At 39.9% G+C, this 18,346-nt stretch overlaps 2 protein-coding genes and 1 long non-coding RNA gene across 5 annotated transcripts in view; 1 reads left to right on the top strand and 2 right to left on the bottom strand.

Moving 5' to 3' along the window:
* On the top strand, window positions 1–12,659 carry LOC147319122 (uncharacterized). Its single transcript, XR_015131522.1, has 6 exons — window positions 1–45; window positions 2,090–2,222; window positions 2,703–2,815; window positions 5,401–5,615; window positions 11,857–12,075; window positions 12,163–12,659. It is a non-coding gene; the product is annotated as an uncharacterized LOC147319122 (long non-coding RNA).
* kel (Kell metallo-endopeptidase (Kell blood group)) lies at window positions 47–8,712 on the bottom strand. Of its 2 annotated transcripts, none has more exons than XM_086311460.1 (18): window positions 8,381–8,712; window positions 7,195–7,372; window positions 6,834–7,106; window positions 6,590–6,705; window positions 5,929–6,087; window positions 5,753–5,824; window positions 5,463–5,651; window positions 4,819–4,979; window positions 4,614–4,731; window positions 4,429–4,524; window positions 4,248–4,346; window positions 4,083–4,160; window positions 2,687–2,793; window positions 2,525–2,614; window positions 2,370–2,437; window positions 2,118–2,278; window positions 1,939–2,028; window positions 47–1,849 (listed from the first exon to the last, which is right to left on the bottom strand). In XM_086311460.1, the coding sequence occupies exons 1-18, from the start codon at window positions 8,399–8,401 to the stop codon at window positions 1,703–1,705; spliced, it is 2,223 nt and encodes a 740-aa protein (XP_086167586.1). In that variant the 5' UTR covers window positions 8,402–8,712; the 3' UTR covers window positions 47–1,702. The 2 variants fall into 2 exon arrangements, with proteins under 2 accessions (XP_086167586.1, XP_086167585.1); XM_086311459.1 differs by having other exon boundaries at window positions 6,590–6,711; window positions 8,381–8,711.
* zyx (zyxin) overlaps window positions 8,985–18,346 on the bottom strand; it is a 19,065-nt gene continuing 9,703 nt past the window's right edge. For both annotated transcript variants that reach the window (XM_086311462.1, XM_086311461.1), the window contains exons 2-10: window positions 16,811–17,046; window positions 15,781–16,037; window positions 14,859–14,954; window positions 13,330–13,893; window positions 12,976–13,117; window positions 12,156–12,325; window positions 11,861–12,039; window positions 11,305–11,425; window positions 8,985–11,194 (exon numbers count right to left, since the gene is read on the bottom strand). In XM_086311462.1, the coding sequence (XP_086167588.1) occupies window positions 11,081–11,194; window positions 11,305–11,425; window positions 11,861–12,039; window positions 12,156–12,325; window positions 12,976–13,117; window positions 13,330–13,893; window positions 14,859–14,954; window positions 15,781–16,037; window positions 16,811–17,033 (1,866 nt within the window). In that variant the 5' untranslated portion in view covers window positions 17,034–17,046 and the 3' untranslated portion in view covers window positions 8,985–11,080. The remainder of the gene's footprint in view (window positions 11,195–11,304; window positions 11,426–11,860; window positions 12,040–12,155; window positions 12,326–12,975; window positions 13,118–13,329; window positions 13,894–14,858; window positions 14,955–15,780; window positions 16,038–16,810; window positions 17,047–18,346) is intronic.

Below are 18,346 nucleotides of genomic sequence, written 5' to 3' on the forward strand. Positions count from 1 at the left end.
GGAAGTTATTCAAAATAATTGATGGGTCCACTCAAGTATCAATAAGTAGGTTTTTTTGACTACTTTATTTTGAGTGCATGCATTTGATGAAAATAGACATTACATGACATGTACCTATAGGCGATAAAGACAAATAAATGATAGGAACAGAAATGTTGGTGCCTCAGCTTCCCCCCACAGTGCAAAGACATCCCTGTCAGTTTAACTAGTCATTCTGAATTGAGTGTAACTATATTAGCCCTATGATGGACTGGAAGACTGTGAAGGGTATATGCTGCCTCTCATCTCATAAGAGTTGGAATTGCCTCCAGCACCCCCACCATCCTATCCTTGGATAAGCAGTTGGATGGAAAAGTACAATAAACACAAACACTGATTATCAGCAACATTGTTACTATGAACCAGATATTTTTAGTCACTGCATTTCAGGGCTCAAAAACACATGTTTGCTCACCTAAATGAAGCCAAATGAATTTTAAACCCACTTCCAATTGTAACATTCTGAAGCCAAAGTCTAACTTTTGTTCAATATATTTTGTGTGTGCGTGTGTGTGTGTGTGTGTGTGTGTGTGTGTGTGTGTGTGTGTGTGTGTGTGTGTTTGTGTGTAAGCAACTTTGAGCATCAACATCATGGGATAAATCCTAGTTTAAAAAGTGAAATTGCACTAGTTTAATGTCTGTGATGTAGAGCAGGGATGTCAAATGATTTTATATAAGAAAAAGAAAAAAGTGCAATTTTAAAAGTACACCTCACTTACATAATAAAGAAATGCTGCTGTAGTAAATGAAAGAAATCTCTGTAGATGATTCTTTGGGCCTAAATGATAAGAAATAAAGGTGTAAAATACATAAATTTATAACGTAATCATTTTGGTGTAGTGTGAATTGCCATGGGAGAAGAAAAGCTCTAAAATACAGTTAAAAATCTCACATTTTCCAAAGCCATTTAATGGGCTGGATTAGAGTCTTTGTTGGGCTGATTCTGGCCCCCAGGCCTTATGTTTGACACCCCTGAAGAGAAACAAGCATTGCTATCCTGATGTTTTATGTGTTTTCTAATAATAACTAGAGGAAATTTTGGGTCATCTTTCTCAGGTCATATTACCATGTGGGACAGATGGGTGCATATGGCTTCTACTAACTACATTTTGATAGGTTCATCTTCTAGCTTTGATTCCTTATGTATACAATTATGTACTTCAATTTGCAGAACTGTTTTACATTTTAAAGTTAGTGTACAGAAATCAGAAGATACGCTGCGGGTCAGGTGGGGATATTTTTCAGAATTCATGGATTTTTTTTTCACGTTTATGTTATTTATATGAAGTTTGAGCAAAGATACATTTTCCCACTCATCTCGGATGATTTTATTTTAAAATAAGAGGCCATTTTTGAATTTAACTTTTACTTTTTCCACTCAAGATGGTTAAAGTTAAATGAACAAAATCATCTTTAAGTAGGAGAACTTTGTTGTTCAATCCAATGTCCCTTTTCTGGCAACTTTCATCACTGAAAGCAAAGCTGGAAACAAGGTTTCAACAGTTTTCAAAAAATGAAAACAAACAAAACTAAACCGCTTGCGCAATTATACAACATGCAGACACAACCTAACAATTACAATAAAAGCAAATACATAAATGTGCTTTGGGTTGTAGCCTACTTATGGTAGGTACACCTTTTATGTCAAATCAGAGGAGACTGGTCAGCATGCTTGTAATGAATTCTGCTTGGTTTGAATGGAGCACTGCGGGCTTGTAGGACACAGGTTATATTTGGCACAAATGACTGTGATCAAGAAGGAGGGTTTAAAAGGCATGGAGTCACGGTATGGATCAGCTTCACAGTTAATCTGCAAATAAATCACATTACAGGGAATTACACTCGAGTGTAGCTGGGAGGAAAGCAGAAAAAGAAAAGACAGTAATGAAAGTACATCACCTGAGAAAAGGATCTAAAGAACAAGCGAGTATATGAGATTCCTGAGAGAGACGTGTCATTAGGCTGTTGCATTAGATTCTGATGATAAGCCTAAGAAAAAAAAGGCAGATAACACGAAGACATGTAAACTTGATCTCATCCTTAAAAACAGACACTAAAGCCTGACAATGGATCCTCACCTGCAGCGCTACCTGCAGTGCAGTATACTGCACCCACACCTCCTGTTGCTGTGCTGCTGACAGCGGAAACCCTCCACCTCTGCCTGCCTTTTCTGACACTGTGAGGTAGTGAGTCCACACACATTCACCCACAGCATTCACGGTCTTACTTTGAGACGAAACTGCAGAGATAAATATACATAATATTACTAACAAAAGCAAAATGTATTTTTTGTGTAGTAAATGAAGAAGAGGAAAGTGAATCTCTCTTACTGTCAGGCAGAAGCAGGTGGAGGATATCTTTAGCAACAAGGAAACCAGCTGCACCATAATTAATGGCTCTGTTTACAGAAGAAGTCCAATGCTGGAATTATTTGAAAAATACAATGGAAGGCATTTAATAGTTATTGAGTGAGTGTATGTGTTACCTAGGATAGGTTGGATGGAAAAGTGGAGGTACAAACATTCCCAAGGGAAAGAGGAGCTTTTTACCAAAGAGAAATGGTGTGACAGACAGTCTAAAAGAAAAGTGAAAAGATTAATGCACACTCCAGATTATTGGCAGCTATCAGCTTTAAGCTGACACTTACATATCAATATCCTCAGGCTCGGTGATCAGGACTTCAATGCGTTTCTTCTGCGGCAGGGATAGAAGCTGGACATAGTTGGAGAAGAAGTTTTGGTTGCTGACTATCATCTGAAATTATAGATATTTGAAGGTCAGTGGTTTGGCTTTATTTCTACACTTTTTAATCCTTATTTTCCAAAACCAGTGATGTCAACATAGTATTTAAAAGTTGAGATTCGTGGTAACAGTTTTACCATTAGTTTAATGTCATTATTGCGGCATTAACAGATTTTCTATATGATAAATAAACATTCAATTAAATTTAGTTTTATTTATATAGCAGCAAATCACAACAACAGTTGCCTCAAGGCGCTTTATATTGTAAGGTAAATACCTTACAATAATACAAAGAAAACAAAGAAAATGCACCTCCACACTGAGGCCTCTATAAGGCTTAACCCCAAATTTAGCATTAAAAAGGCTCCATTTCTTTGGAGACTTGGGTTCAGAGAGGAATTCTTGTTCTTGGAGATCTATGTGACGGGGGACACAGTTTCAGCTGCCACAGAGACAGTTTTTGAAATATTTGCAGCTATTCTAAGTCTACATCTACTCCTCATGATCTTTGGATCTCCCTCCACACCTGCTTTAACTATAGGCTATCTCACCTATGTTGGGAAAGTCTTTGAGGGAAATTGTGAGGTCCCTAAATATTATTCAGTGCTTGTAAAACACATGGATAAAGGGCTCACCACCCTGCAACGAGCCTGGGAAACTGACCTTAGTGTAGCGCTTACTGATCAGGAATCTACAGAGTATTAAAAAGATGTCCAGGGAACTTAGAACAAGACTAACTTAGTTCAAACTACTACACCGAATTTAGTGGTCACCAACAGATTATGCAGGGCGAACCTCATACAGACCCCCGAATGCTGGAAATGTCCGACTGGGGTGGGCACATTGACCCACATGATTTGCAGCTGTCCTAAATCACCAAATTTTTGGACAGAGATTCACAAATTTGTTTAATCCCTTTTTGCCAACACTATTAAATCTAGGGAATCCATCACCCTTCAAAAATCTTCCACCTAATGTTGCCGAACAGGTGCAGACTGCATTGATGTTGGGGCGTAAGCTCATTATTTTCCAGTGGAGGGCCCTTTCCACACCACCTGTCACTCTGTGGTATAATAAAACTAAAAACTAATAGAACTAGGGAGGCTGGCTCGACTCTCATACAGGCTACTGAATTAAGTGGCGAATTTTCACCTGAAGTGAGATCCAAACAGATCAAATTAAAACTTAGATGGACATTGGGATCCTAAAGAGTTCTCTCTGACAGCACTGAGTGAGATATAGTTTAAGTCCCACATAGATAAATGCCATCAAGACATTAAACCAAGAGGTTTTTGATGTACCTCCGAAAAAAGCAGGTCAAGCTTGGCTTCACTAGAGGGCTCCTTTGTAGTCCATAGTTTTGGAATTGCAGAATCAACCTGCAGAATCGTTTAACAAATATCAAACTTAAAAATCGTTCGTTTCTGAAGAAATTAAAAAAAGAAAACAAATTCTTCACTCGTTACCTTTTCCATGACAAGCTGACGAGATGTCTGATCTGTCCACTCAAACTCATTTAGTTTGGACTTGAAGGAGTGAAAAACACTTTGAATAATCTTCTCTGCCTATTGGAGAGTTAAATGACAGATTATCAGACAGAACCTTTTCTCTCTATTGAATTCATTAGGTCTCAAGATGTCTCCTCACCTCCTTCTGTGCTGTCACTTTACTGAGAAGATGTGTGAGAACTGAATCAAATCCTCTCTCAGTTTCCAGCACACAGTGTTTCCAGCGAGGAGCTTCCTGGTGGAAAGCCAAAATATAAAGATATTACAGTAACCAATCAATTCACAGATCCAGTTTTTCTTTCCTCTGTAGCATATTCGGCTAACCTCTTCACTGTTACCCAAAGCCATAGAAAAGTTCTTTGCTGTTTCAAAAAATCTGGAGTCCATGGCAGGCATCAGGGTGTGCAGCAGATTGAGGACCATAAAAGTATGAAGGGGAGCGCTGAGTGGAAACAAATGACCCAGCAACAAAGATAAGCATAAAAAAGAGAAAGGATGTGCTTGTCATTTTTATGTCACTTTACAGTACCTGTTGCTCAGTTCAGGCTTGTTCTGCCATTTGATGATGGTGTTGGACATCTGCACGATGTAGGGTAAGTTATGCAGAAGGACATCGTCATCTGCGCTGAGGGGCAGGGGATGGAAAGCAGCCTGGAGGCAGCCCAACCAATCAATAGCAGGGGCTTGTCTCTGTAGGGACATTTCCATATAAAAAATACTGTTATCATATGTATCCAGACAACAGGTACTCAAAGTGTTGTTGTTCTTTTTTAAATTAAATGTATTTATTGTTTAATTTCAGTTTAAGTGTGAGCATGATGATTCTCTGCCTCTATGTGCTCGCTAAGTGATGGACTGGTGACCTCTGCAGGGTATTAAGGTGTTTAGAACATACAAAAACTTGACTCAAGTTAATGTGGACCAAATATCACTAAACACATGCACTATAGCATCCTTTCTGTACAGTCCTATTTATGTATTTGCATTTTTGCTAAAATATAGTTGTCATTGTTTTTCTAGTTAATTTGTAGGTACGTTTTACTAACTAATAGTACGTACAGTATAATGGTATCATCTGTAATTGATTTAGGTAAAACTTCTGTCTCTGCAGTATGCACCGACATTGCTTCTATCAGAAGAGCAGCACAGCACAAAGAAACATAAATCCTTTACCTGTAGCTCTTTGATGGTCATGTGCTGGTAGCGCTGTCCTTTGGACAGGCGAGAGTCCAGGGGTGAAGATGCCACAGCAAGCTGAGAGGACAGAGAGACGAAAGAGCCCACATGGATCAAGCTGCTGCTCTTCGGGGCACCCAGCAGGTTGAGGTATTGCTGACACGAGGCCAAGAAAGGACGTAGAGTCTAGATAAAAGAGACAGGACAAAAGGAAAGGCCTTAGTTGGATGGATAAATGTTTTTGTATTCATTTAAAGACATTTCCTGAATCAACAAGGATACTCAACCTCAGTTTTAGCTCTAGACTTCTCTGTCTTGCTGTTCCATTCAATTGGGATCAACAAATCAGGTTGATCAATCTGTTGGCAAAGAGGAGACTTGATTTAAAGCAAAAACACAAAGCTTACATTGCTCTGGCAGCTCTCAGAGCAGCAAAACCTAAATCATCTTAATTCATACTAGCCTGTATGTATTTTTTGTTAATCCCACGTGCTGCTTCATAAGGGTCTTTGCCCACATAGATGTTGAAGAATGGAAAGGTATTGTAGTCTCTCATTAGCAATCCCAAGGTGGTGTTGAAATCAGTCTGATTCCACTGCCCCGATACGGCCCAGCCTCCCAGCTGTGTACGGAGAAGATACAGTGAAACAATATTAGTAGATGAAATTGGGGGAAAAAATGTAACCAAACAGTTTGGAGTCTCCTGAACCCAAAGGGGATGTTTTTAAACTGATTGATTCTTCTGGGCAGCAGATATTGAGTGTTAAACAAGCAATCTCTGTCATTTTAGAAGGTGGACTTTGCAAAATTTGGTCAAATTACAAATTGACTAATCATTTTAGATCTTGTAGAACTACAAAGGAGACAATTCGGCTAAACTGTTTGTTTTTCTTTTTGACCTCAACTAAGGTTATGACAGTGATTCATGTAGTTACAGCACCTCCTGTAGGCCAACAGGCATCATTAAAAAACTGGTGATGGTTTCTGTTTGTTTTTTAAAATTTAATGGGATACTGTTCATAATGGTAATTTAAGTAATTAAGTCTTATGAGCACATATGATAACCAATGTAAGCTTAAGTGTGATTTGAAGAGCTTGCTATGTTTGGAATATGAGTATCATACTTTCTTTATGAGTGAGAGGAAGGGGTCTGCGCCAGCAGTTTCTATAGATTTTGTATCCAGACAGGAATTGTAGAATCCTTTAGTCTTCTGCACTGCTGAACTATTCATCCCGCTGTCTGTTTCTGACATACAGATCCGGAAAAAAAGGAAACTATTTAGATCATTTGTTAAGGTAGCATGAAATGAGGAGTCACACACAAGAGAGGACATTTAAAAAAAATTCCCACTGAATACAGACTCATACCTAAAATCTTCTTGAGATACTGCAGCAACACAGCTTTTCTGCTCAGTGTTTTATTCTCTCTTAGTCCGTCTTCCTGCTTTGACTGCACAGACTTTCTTTGGTTTTCTGCATGTAAAGTAAAACCATGACTTCTTTGTCGCCTTTCACTGTCCAGCAAAAGTCTGTCTGATCCACATGTGAACAGAAAGTAATCACAGGGTTGCGTGAAGGGATCAGCAGATGTGGAGAGACGGGCTGAAGCCCACTGACAGGCAGGAGAGAGACACGGAGTAACTGCAGGAAAGAGTGAGACAAAAGTCAGACAAAATGGCAGAATTGTGAATTCATTGTCTCATATTGGTGTGTTTTTCTGAACTCCTACCAGTGTGGAAATGGTGAGCCAGATGGTTGATTAGTCCCACCATGCCAGCAAGTAAGATGCAGCTTAAGAGGAAAAGTAGCCATTTTCGATGTTTCATCCACACTGGTTTTACTCGGTGCTCGATGTTAGAGTATGACATATGCAGTCGCTGTCGGTCAGACTCGAGTTGTTGCAGGATCTGGTGGGGATAATGAGTGAGCAGTTGCAGTAGAGGGGAAGGCTGAACCCTCCCAGGTTCTGGATGCAGCTAAATAGACAGATGTATCTCTCAGGTGCTGTGTCAGATCTTTTGTAACCTGCTTGTCCAGTTTTAGAAAGTCTTTTAGGATACCCTGGACACCATGCCAATATATATCAAGTCTTTGTCTAATAGCCCTCCTGCAATCATCTTGTTAATAGAAAAATTACTGCTTTATCCCTGTGAATTCTCTGACATTTGTTGTGGCTTTAACTATAGAAATGGGAACATACTTTGTTGTTTTTTTCAGCAGGCTATTAAGGAAATGGGCTATTTGCTAGGTTGCCTCTTTTATGCTTGAGTGATTTCTCGGCCAATCTTAAGTGACTTAAATAAAAGAAAAAGAAGCATTGCTCTGAAAATGACAGGTACAAGGACTGGAATGAAAATAAGTAAAAAAAAAAAAAAAGAGCAGCCAATGGCCAAAGACAGACCTTCAGAAAGCCTGGAGAACTATTGCTCAAGACCACTATAAATAATTAAAAGGAAGTTTTTGCCCTTGGAAACAAAATATAAAACAAGGAAGAGTGACTCATTTTCGCTAATGTGTGCTAAATTTTAAGTGGTTTTAAAATAACTTTAAAAATACTTGCTTATACCCGTAGACATTCAATAGCGCAGCTGAAGTGATTTTTATTTTTCTACGTAAAAACTACTTTTAACAGTAACAATGCGTGATCAAGAGCTACACATGACATGAAATTCATTAGGTGGGCATGTATGTCAACTTAATGAGTTTCATGTAATTTATTTAAGCACAATCTTTTGCACAGAGCAGTTTAAGTCTAATTTGCAGAGACTGCAGACTTCACCCTTTCAAAGTCACATTCTTTAAATATTATATTTCTTAGGCACAGTGACTCGGCCTTGTTTCCAGCAGTTACAACATACACATTAGCCTAAAACAGCTTGGTAACAACATAACCAACTTTGTTATTGAGATCTTACCTCAAGCTCTGTTTCACTCATTCTTGACTTGTGTTTTCCCAGCGTGTTACATCCTCTTTTACATGTCTACCGCCTCCTGTCCCCCCCCGTCAAATAGCTGTCATCTCAGCTATCTCTTTTCATCAGTCACTTCTCTCCTCATCTGACACTGATAAAAACCACTCTGCAGGCTGCGACTCACTCTTCTCATCAAGCAAATGCTGTGGTTCTTCTAAGCAGACAGGATGTTTTGGGATTTGTGAACTACAGTGACACCATGAATAACTCCTGTGTGTAGTGGTAAAAGCTTTAGAACAAGGCAGGTAGTGGTAAGTTGAGTCTAGTACCTTGCTTATGCTTATTCGTTGCTGCATCGGATTGGAACGGGGTGAATAGTTCTTCCTGGAAAGAACGCTTAAATGCATACGCACACAGGTCTGCTGTCGTCATTATCAGCGCAACATATGGCTGTTTACAACTGATAGAGCAGTCAAACTCTAGCAGTGAACCACATTGAGGGTCTGAGAGAAAACATGCTTCACGGGTATCAGTTGGGTGCAGTGTACCCAGCGATGTGGGTGTATACATTATATTAGCACATAACTGAAATTGAAAGACTGGGACATGGATTTAACATTTCTCTTTATTTTTTGATACAGCCAAAAAGGATGGATAGGACTAGAATAATGTAAGACATTCACACATATCAAACGTATAAAAAGTTATATGAAAGGACAAGGCATCCACATGTAATACAATAGGATGTAACACAATGCAATGCCTGATGAACGCAGCCATGAAGGCATTATGGTAGAGTTTATATCACATGGTGATGACAAAGGCAGGGCCACAAAGGTGGAGTAGTCGGTGGAAACACAGGACATAATACTAGAGGAAATTCCACCACTGCTTCCACAGATAGCATGCAATGCTGAATCACTATTGCCATGTTTTGTTAGTCATTCTGGTGATTTACTGCACCAGGCTCAATTGCAAGCGCAAGCAGCAATTTTCTTACCGAGGAATTCATTTCTGTGGCTGCAAACCAGGCTCAATTCAGAAGGAACAATAGGATAGAATAATGGAGAAGGCACAGCGCCAGGTTAAAATGAAACCAAATAAATGTAAGCTTTAATTAGCAAAATACAGAACAGCAAGAAAAGAATAAAATAGTATATAACTGACACGAACAGACTAAACGTACAAAAGTTAAGTAATGGCAAGAATAGTGGTAATCATGGCAACGGGAGAAACTGACCAGAAACTTAGGTCAAACAAACAAACAAAAACCACGCTTGAATGTTACAACATCAAATCCCATGTAACCGTTTTATTGATCTTAAACAGAAAGATTTGGTCTGTGTTTTTAAACATTGCTACCTAGAACTGGAATGCCTCTACATTTCTATCGCCCTGCTGCCAGGACAGGTTATTGTAGTACTGCTGCGTATGCAACCTTAATACTTAGGAAAAACAGGACCATGATTTATATCATACAAAGCTTATAAGCTAAGAGATAATAATAAATGCACATCAAACACTGGTGTTTTGTTTCTATTTGCTTACAATGACCTTGTGCAGGGGCAATTTTATTTACACATGTGTAAAATGCTCTCAGTATGACTTTGAATAAAATGGCCCCTGCACAGTGAAATTACTTGATAGGTCCCGTTTTCAGCCATACAGCTGATAGTTAAAAGTAACTCGGTTTTTGATTGTGAGATCCCCAGGATGGAGTCTGTGCTCAGGAAATCTGTGCTCGTTTGTTTGTACGAAATCTCGCCGTCCACAAAGCATGCATCTAAAAATACTTAGCATGGTTCAATCAGCTCTAAACTATTTTGTAGGAGAAAAAAAAAAAAAAAAAAAAAAAGCTGATTTTTGTTCTCATCTTGCCCTTATACAATATCATCGAGTAGCGAGAGCAACAAGAGTTAATTCAATGCATGCCTGTAAAGCATTAAATTCACATCACAAAAAAATCAAAGCAATATTCACCATTTTTCTTTTTGCTGTTGCCTTAAAGCCCTACGCGACTTTAAAATGCTATTAGGAGTAGACTAGCTGATATGAAGTACTTTCTAGGCAGGAAAGCGTCATTAATCATGCCTGGCTGTGTAACAACTACCGAAATCTAAAAGATGTACTCTACTCTCAGGCAACGAGGATGGTGACATCTGCATGACTGTCAATTTGGAGGTTTCTTACACTCCTCGGTCTCAGGCACAAAAAGCATAGTTAAAATGCTCAAAGAGAAAGAATACAGCCAGTGGAACCAGTTTATGATGCTACTACCAACATCTAGGCAAGAAACAGAGAAAGGCAACTTTATATTTATCAGACTGTTCTTTTGACCCAACTGTTCTTGTGCAAGTTCTGCTGGTAATTTTTAGCGTAAACATATAGTTGGTACAAAAAACAAAAAACAAAAAAAAAGGCTCTAGTAACAAAGAAGGCGAGATGGGCGATTGGAGAATAGGAGATGTGGAATAAAACCAATTTCGGTGCAGTACATTACCTCTGCACTGAATAAAGTGAACAAAGACGAAGGAAACACTACACTTTATCTGCATGCAAACATACGTATTCACGCTGAACATTCACCCACACACCTGCGCACATATACTGAACAAAGCCCTGTCGCAAAGGCAAAAAATCTGCAGCTGGGTGAATCCTGTGCTTTTGGTTCATTGTTACACTGAGTGATGCTGCTTTAGCCAATCAGTGCGCGGCCTGCTTGGCTCGTTGGGTGTGGCACTTCATACACAGGATCTTGCCATCCAGAGGATAGCAGCCATTTTCATCTGCTTCTATGGAGAGAGGGCGAGCACAGTCCTGCAAAGTAATTGAAATATTGATTATCAGAAGCTGAAACACCCTGTGACACACATAAAAAAACAACAACAAAAAAACCCCAAACAAAAACAACTATGTATAGGTCTTACCTCACAGCGGTAACACTTGAGGTGGAAGTTCTTGTCAAGAGCTACCACTCTGACCGTCTCCTCGCTGCCCGGGGCTGGAATAATGGGTTCATTACAGCTCACACACATAGGGGAGAAACGCCTACGAGAAGGGAGGTGGATTTGAGTTAATTACCTCAGTTGAACTCTTATGCATTCACACCCCTAGCTGAGGAAACACTGAAACAATCAGTGATATTCCACTGAGATGTAATAAAGTGTGTTGCTTCTGGGCCTGGCAACAAGTTGCAGCAAAGTTTAGTTGGCTTTGTCAAACACATTTTGAGTGAGCTCTAAACAAAGTTTTAAGCGATCTGATCAAAATGAGAAAGAGGTTTTAAAGTGTTCTTTCCTCTAGCATAAACTATCTCACTGATCATTTAGATGGGTACAAATACTGGAATCCAAAATTAACTGTTGGTTTTAACCACACATCCTTGTTCTGACAATGTTTGCAAGAAGAACTGCACCACATGATCACTTCTCATAAGGAATTAACAGAAATATATTATTTTTTTATGTGGAAATCCATAGTGACCTGTGGTAATCCTGGACACAGTAGGGGTTGTTGTTGTCATCAGTGATAAAGGGTGCCCCCTCAAGTACACAAGAGCAGGTGCTGCAGCGGAAACAGTGGGCATGGAAACACTGTCCAACTGCCTTCAACACACGGTCTGTGATCTTCTCCCCACATCGAGAACACACAGCCAGGGAGCTCTGAGGAGCAACAGCATGAATGTGAGGAGAATGGAGGTGAGAAACTAGTTAAACGTGCACCTTATATACTCAATTCAGCAAGAATATAAGATGAATAAATGTCTGCATCTCCTCACCACGTAGCAGTCCTCACACTGTGGTGAACCATCCCTGTCGTAGAACTGCATGCCCTGCAGGGGGCGGTGACAGGTCATGCAACAGAAGCAGGTGGAGTGGAAGAGTTTATCCATGGCCCTCACTGCTGGCTGAGTACGGGAGAGAGCCTCACCACATTTTCCACAAACCTCTGAAGAAAAGAGAAAGATACACAAACAACTTTATGAACAAGCAAATTCTCCGTCTCTTTACTCAGCTCTGGTACAACAGTGTAATAAACACAGATGGGAAACTTGTAGTTTTATGCATTTGTTTGGTTTGTGTAAACTGTTCTGCACAGTCAATATGTTATCCCAAAGATGCAGCTTATTTTTTAGGGTCATAGATGTAACACTGGAGAGACAAAAACTGACCACATTTAAATTGTAGATCACAAAGGATAAACTGTGAATATATTTTGATGTCCATAAAAATCTGCATTTTGCAACCAGTCAGCAAACTGAAAGGTGAATAATTTCTTATGTCTGCTGAATATTTGCAGTTTGGGACATTAATATTTCATTGGTAATATTTTTTCCTGCATTCATTTCACTAAGATTATCAACAATCAAAAAGTTAAACCATTACTTTTGTTAACGCCTCTCCCATGCCACCAACTCAAGTTTTTCCAAACGAGCAGCTACTTAATGACTGTAATTAACAACAATGAGATTCAAAATTCAGCCACATCAGTGCACTCTCTGGAGATAATTATAATAAATTATTTTCTAATTAAATCAGAAAGATGCAAAATACAAGTGAAATAAAAGTGTCTTTTGATTTGAAGTTTCGTGTCTGCACCTGTAGGAGGGGAGGTGATGAGAGGTGGGTTCGCGTCCATGTTTCTAATGAAGTCCTTGGTCATCCTCTCCAGCTCCTCCACTTCTTTCATGTTCAGAGGAACACCTCCACCTGCACTAGGAACTGGGCCCGGGGGTGAGGGCTGCCACAGAAGAGGAAGAAGCCATAAGTGCAGATGTATAATTTTTTTAAGGCATGTTATAGTTTCATACGCGTCTTATAGAGGATTTTGTTATTTATAACTGTACCTTTGCAAACACTGTGCATGTCCAGCATTCCTATCTACTGACAATCAATTATCTGTACTTCCTGTGACTTTCCACAGTACATGCAAAGCAAAAAGCAGGAACATACCGTCGATGCAGGGGTAGTTTTCATTGGCTGGTTAAAGGAGGAGGGCGGAGATGCCATCGTTTTGGGTTGAGGAGGTGGCACAGCAGAAGGAGTGTTTTGGTTTGCGTTCATCTGACTGGCAAAGGGAGAACTCTTTACGTGATTAGCAGCCGGTGCAGTGGCCATGTTATTTGGTGGAGCAGGAGGTGCAGGTGGAGCCGCAGGAGGTGGAGGGAAAGAGCAAGTAGCTATGGGAGGGGAAGGCTTAGGTGCACTGCTGGCAGCGGTGGGTGTCTGGTTCAGGTTCAGGTTGATTTTTTGTGCCAGAGAAGCTGATGATGTCGTCGTTCTTCCTCCGAATCCAGACTTGGGAGCCACGGCCGGCGCTTTAGCGAAAGACTGAGCGGCAGAGTTTGGCGCAGCGTTGTGATTGCCCTGTCGGTTCGTTCTGGCTTTGAGTTCTTCTGCCCAGGGCGCAGGAGGAGGGCGATCGCCCATCTCGGGAGGTGGGAGGAAGGAAAGGGCTGGTTTGGGAGCGGTTGGAGGAGCTGAGACCTTGGGTGCTGATGAATACTGGCTTGGTATCTGTGGGTGAAATAACATTAAACAAAAGATTATCATGATGGAAAAGCAAAGAAAACAACAACAACAACGCTAATTTCACGTAAGAATGGAGTTTTTCTGATTTACCATGAACTATAATTGAATTGAGGGAAGTTAATATTCCCTGCATGGTGAAATGCTACAAGCAGACACTATCATAATACTGAATGAGATACTTTGATTAAAGTAAACACTGGAGGCGCTCCAAAGTTTGAGCTTATCAGAAGTGCTTCGTCTTTCTGACATTTATTTTGCAGGTTTTGAGCCAGCATTATTCTGCCTTGATCCAGTACTTCCCTGTTGGATTAAAAACACTCTCCATTTATGGCCCTCTCACTGGGTCCCTGGCAGCACACTCTGGCTTCATCACACTCTCATGCTCTCCACTCACTTCTGCGTGCATCACTCTGCCTCTCTGCAAGTGTCTCTTCTCTCAGTGTGAATCACCGGCTATCTCACTTTTTGTTTTCTCTTTCAGTCTGGTGCACCGTGCGAACAGTTCACTACTAATTGACTTCTTTCCACCTGAACAGACGAAGGGAGACTAATGAAACCGACCTGGTATGTCCCCAAACTATTTCTCCTGACCCATGTAGCATTACCTTTTTCTCTTCTCCACAGGAGTCAGTTTGTTTTTCTACAGCTGGCTTCCTCTGAGTCTTGTCATTTTGCTACTCATCTGGTTGTTTGCTCTGTAGGCAACCTCTGTTTACACTTGCCTTTTAAATCCATTTCAGGGATCTAAACACAAGTAAACAACCAAGACGTATTGCCATTTCCACCCGTTAGTACTTTGTTAATGTCAACATCTCGCTCAGAGGGTCCCAGTGCACCTGACCAAGGAGTTTCATGGCAGTTGTTTACACTTGTATTCACTGCTATCCACTAAATGCATTTTGAAAACCAAAATGTTTAAACTGTAGTCCTTATTTTCCTGTGCATTATACCTTGGGGTGGAAAGGTCCCTTGGTCTCCATCTCAGACAACATGCCAGTCAGAGAGTTGAGCTGTTTATCAAAACTTGTCTGCTTCTCCGTGAATCTCTGGTGGCGGAAGAATGGAGATCACAGAAATAAAGTTAATATACACAATTTGGGGAATCACGATGAAGCAAAAAGGATGGATGGATGAGCGAGGAGCAGAAATGTAGCTGAAGAGGTTACTTTGTTACAGACTATAAATACACAGCAAAAACATTAAATATGGATACTTAAAAAAAAACTAATGTGACCAAAGTGGGTACAATATGCAGCGCTTAAACAATTACTGATGTGACAAAACACAAAAATGAAAGAACGATGACAAACAAGCTTAAAAAGGTGATTATAATGATGATAAAAGCTTGCTATGTTAATATTTCTGGTTAGATGAAAGAGAATATTTTATTTTCAGTTACTTATCTGGCTGTTTGCTGATTATCATTTAGCACAGACTCAATGCTGATACAAACATGAGGTTTAAATCATATTTATATTATTTTACAGCCATTTTTTAGCACTTCCAAAAAGAATAATAAAAATAATTCATCTTTATGTTGCTCTTGTAGTCCAACAATCAAACTGGAACTAATGAAAGCCTACAATACACATCTCCACAATAAACCTCATAACACACTGCATGCCTAAGAAGTATTTTAGTGACGTAAATTGGCAATAATCCTGTTAGACGAATGAAAGTGGGTGATTTACCCCGGACTAATGCTAATATAATTTGTGGGAAAAATCTCAAAAGACAGCATTTCCTGCCAACAGTCAGTCCACAGACTCAATATGGTCACACAAAAATGTCCTAAATAATTATCCAATTATATTTAAATGCAGTTAGGAAGGAAGCAGTGTGCAGGAGGATGAAGACACCACTGTGACTCACCTGTGGGGTCCCCGAAGAACTGAAAGCATTGGTACTGGAGGCAGGGAGAGGTGGAGGAGGAGGGGGAGGAGGGGGAGAGGGACAGGTGGGTGGACAGCGGCTCTCCTCCGGGGGAGCTGGGAGGGGCAGGTCATCTGCCACTGGAGGTGGAGCGGGGAACGCGGGAGGGGGAGCATCAGAGGCAGTGGGAATGGTGGAGCATTCAGGGGGAGGGGCTGGCAAATCATCATCCAGTGGAGGAGGAGGGGGTGGGAAGTCTGACAAAAACGAGGAGGGATGATTGGTTAAAAGCATTCACAAAAATAACGTCCAAGTATTCAATTTAACACAAAACAGGACAACAAAGCATCAAAACTGTCTGGAATATTTGGCCACTGAGATCTGCTGGTTGGCTGTTGCACTGATGCCTGGTAGGTATCCTGTTATGTACTTTATGCATTAAAAGGCGCCCTGTGGAGGTTTTTTTGATAAAACAAGAAACACGTTTAGATTAGCAAAAGACTCTTGGTTCAATCGCAGGAGGAGACAAACTCTTTGGGTGTGTGTCAGGAAGGGTATTCGACATAAATAAATAAAACATTTGGAGATACTTGTGTGGTGACCTCTTGTGAATAAAGATGCAGCCGAAAGTGGCTTTAAATGCGTTTTTGGCATCTTAACACAACCAAATGCATTTCCTACCTTGTAGGAAATACATTGCATTTAAATCCTTACAACCTTTAATTTGAACTGTCTGATTGTTTGCATTTATAGAAGTGTAATTGTGCACAGCTCTAAAAGTAAAAACGAAATTTCCCAACAAAAGCAAGATCGCCCAGACTATCTGCATATTTCAGAAGAACCCTTAAAAGGCAGGCGTTAAGAGCACAGTAATGTAATGTGCTGGAGAGACAGACAGCACCACAGCCATCCTGTACTCAACTGTGAAGCTCTGCATGCTCTAGCATAAGAAGCAGCAGTGGACGGGATAGGGAATGGGGGCTTTTTTCAGTGGATACAACTTAATACAGACAAAAATAAACGTAAATACCATAACAGAGTGAAGGGGGCGGTGGAGGCAGGTCTCCAACTCGGCCAATAACACCTGTGCCTACTGGTGTTGGTGATGGAGCAGAGGGAGGTGTCTGACTTTTGGGTCGTGGGGGGGCCACAGAAGCAAACTTCTTTGGCTGGTTGTAGAAGGAAGGGGTGGTGACTTTGAAGTTCAGAGAGGATGTCACCATGAATGGCTTGTTGCTGTTGGAGTCCTCCATTTTCTGTATTTATCTGAGGATGACAACAGGGAACACAATGAGGGGGTACCGTACAGGAAATGTAATTTTTTGTTTTAAACAGAGAAACATGAAACAAGCTGCAGTGACGATCAAAGAGCTACAGCCTCAGAATTCCTACTGTTACAATCCACATGATAAAAGCAACGTTAATCAGCTGACTGAACTCAAAGGGCTTGCATTCCTTGGCAGCAGATGCACGTCCTGCATTTTTGCATTAGTGGTGATGACACAGCAGTGAAACGCTTGGCCAGACACAGTTGCAAATCAAAGCCCAATTATAATCTGCTTTAGACATTGTAATTACTCAACACTGATTTTTTTAATTTTATTTTATTTTTTACAAAAATATGCTTAATTGTTGTCACCAGTGTTTCAATTAAAACTGAAGCTGGTCTGAGCTTTACAAGTTAAGACAAGTTGTGGATGGTGGTGGGGCAGTTGCAAAACAAGCGGGGGTGGCATCTAGGCGCAGAGATCAACAACAATGGTTATCACAATTGAAGTGTGTGTTATCACATAGTGAAAATATTCCACAACTTTGCCCTTTTTTACAGACATTGTTGTGTCAGTGTGTTAGCCTTTTCATACAGGATTTCTCCAGATTCTGTGACACTTTGAATGAAATTCCCAAACTCTTTAAATTGTTGTATTATTTCAAACCTCATCTTTTTTCAACTAGTTTTCCTTTATAAATTTTGGAATTAAATATAACTTAAAATGTGTTTTTTTCCTAGAACACCAAAGATAAACCATACTTTTTACACATTTTAATTACATGACCAGAAATAGCAATAACATGCACTGAATTCTACTAAGTAAGGTTCTTTGCCTTTACAATATGCTGACCAATCTTGCTTACTTATATTTTCAACACAGGGTCCCATTGGGAGCCAGTAAAAAAGCCTGAATTATATATGCAAATTAATTAATTTAGATTACATTTTTCCACAGCACTTTTTTTTTTTTTTTTTTTTTTTTTTACATGAAATAGGATGCATGACAAGTATTTTGCATTAACGAAAAATCAGCACAGTCTTAAAATGAGCATCTACTGGGTACCATCTCTATCCCTGAAGTCCAAGTAAAATTAACTGACCTTTATTGTGGCATCTCAAAAAATTTAGTTTGGACTAGAGCAGGGCGATATGCCCAAAAATATTTATCACGATATACATTTGAAAATTTACAATAACAATATAACTGACGATATAATTGACACTAGACAAAATACTTTACAACTCCTCAACTTTATTAGTGCAAACAAACAAACATCAATGTATTTTCACTTAAAC

The sequence above is a fragment of the Aulonocara sp. 'chitande type north' Nkhata Bay genome, linkage group LG11 (genome assembly GCF_057382095.1).
Source record: "Aulonocara sp. 'chitande type north' Nkhata Bay isolate Kocher_YH1m ecotype deep benthic linkage group LG11, A_spYH_male_GT1.1, whole genome shotgun sequence".
Taxonomy (NCBI): Eukaryota; Metazoa; Chordata; class Actinopteri; order Cichliformes; family Cichlidae; genus Aulonocara; species Aulonocara sp. 'chitande type north' Nkhata Bay.

Coding starts and splice junctions, on each gene's coding strand:
- kel (XM_086311459.1), bottom strand. CDS start 8,401: ATGAGTGAAACAGAGCTTGAG. Junction 4,161..4,247: donor GTCAGCTTGTCATGGAAAAG/GTAACGAGTGAA, acceptor ACGATTCTGCAG/GTTGATTCTGCAATTCCAAA. Junction 2,615..2,686: donor GAGCCTGAGGATATTGATAT/GTAAGTGTCAGC, acceptor CTTTTCTTTTAG/ACTGTCTGTCACACCATTTC.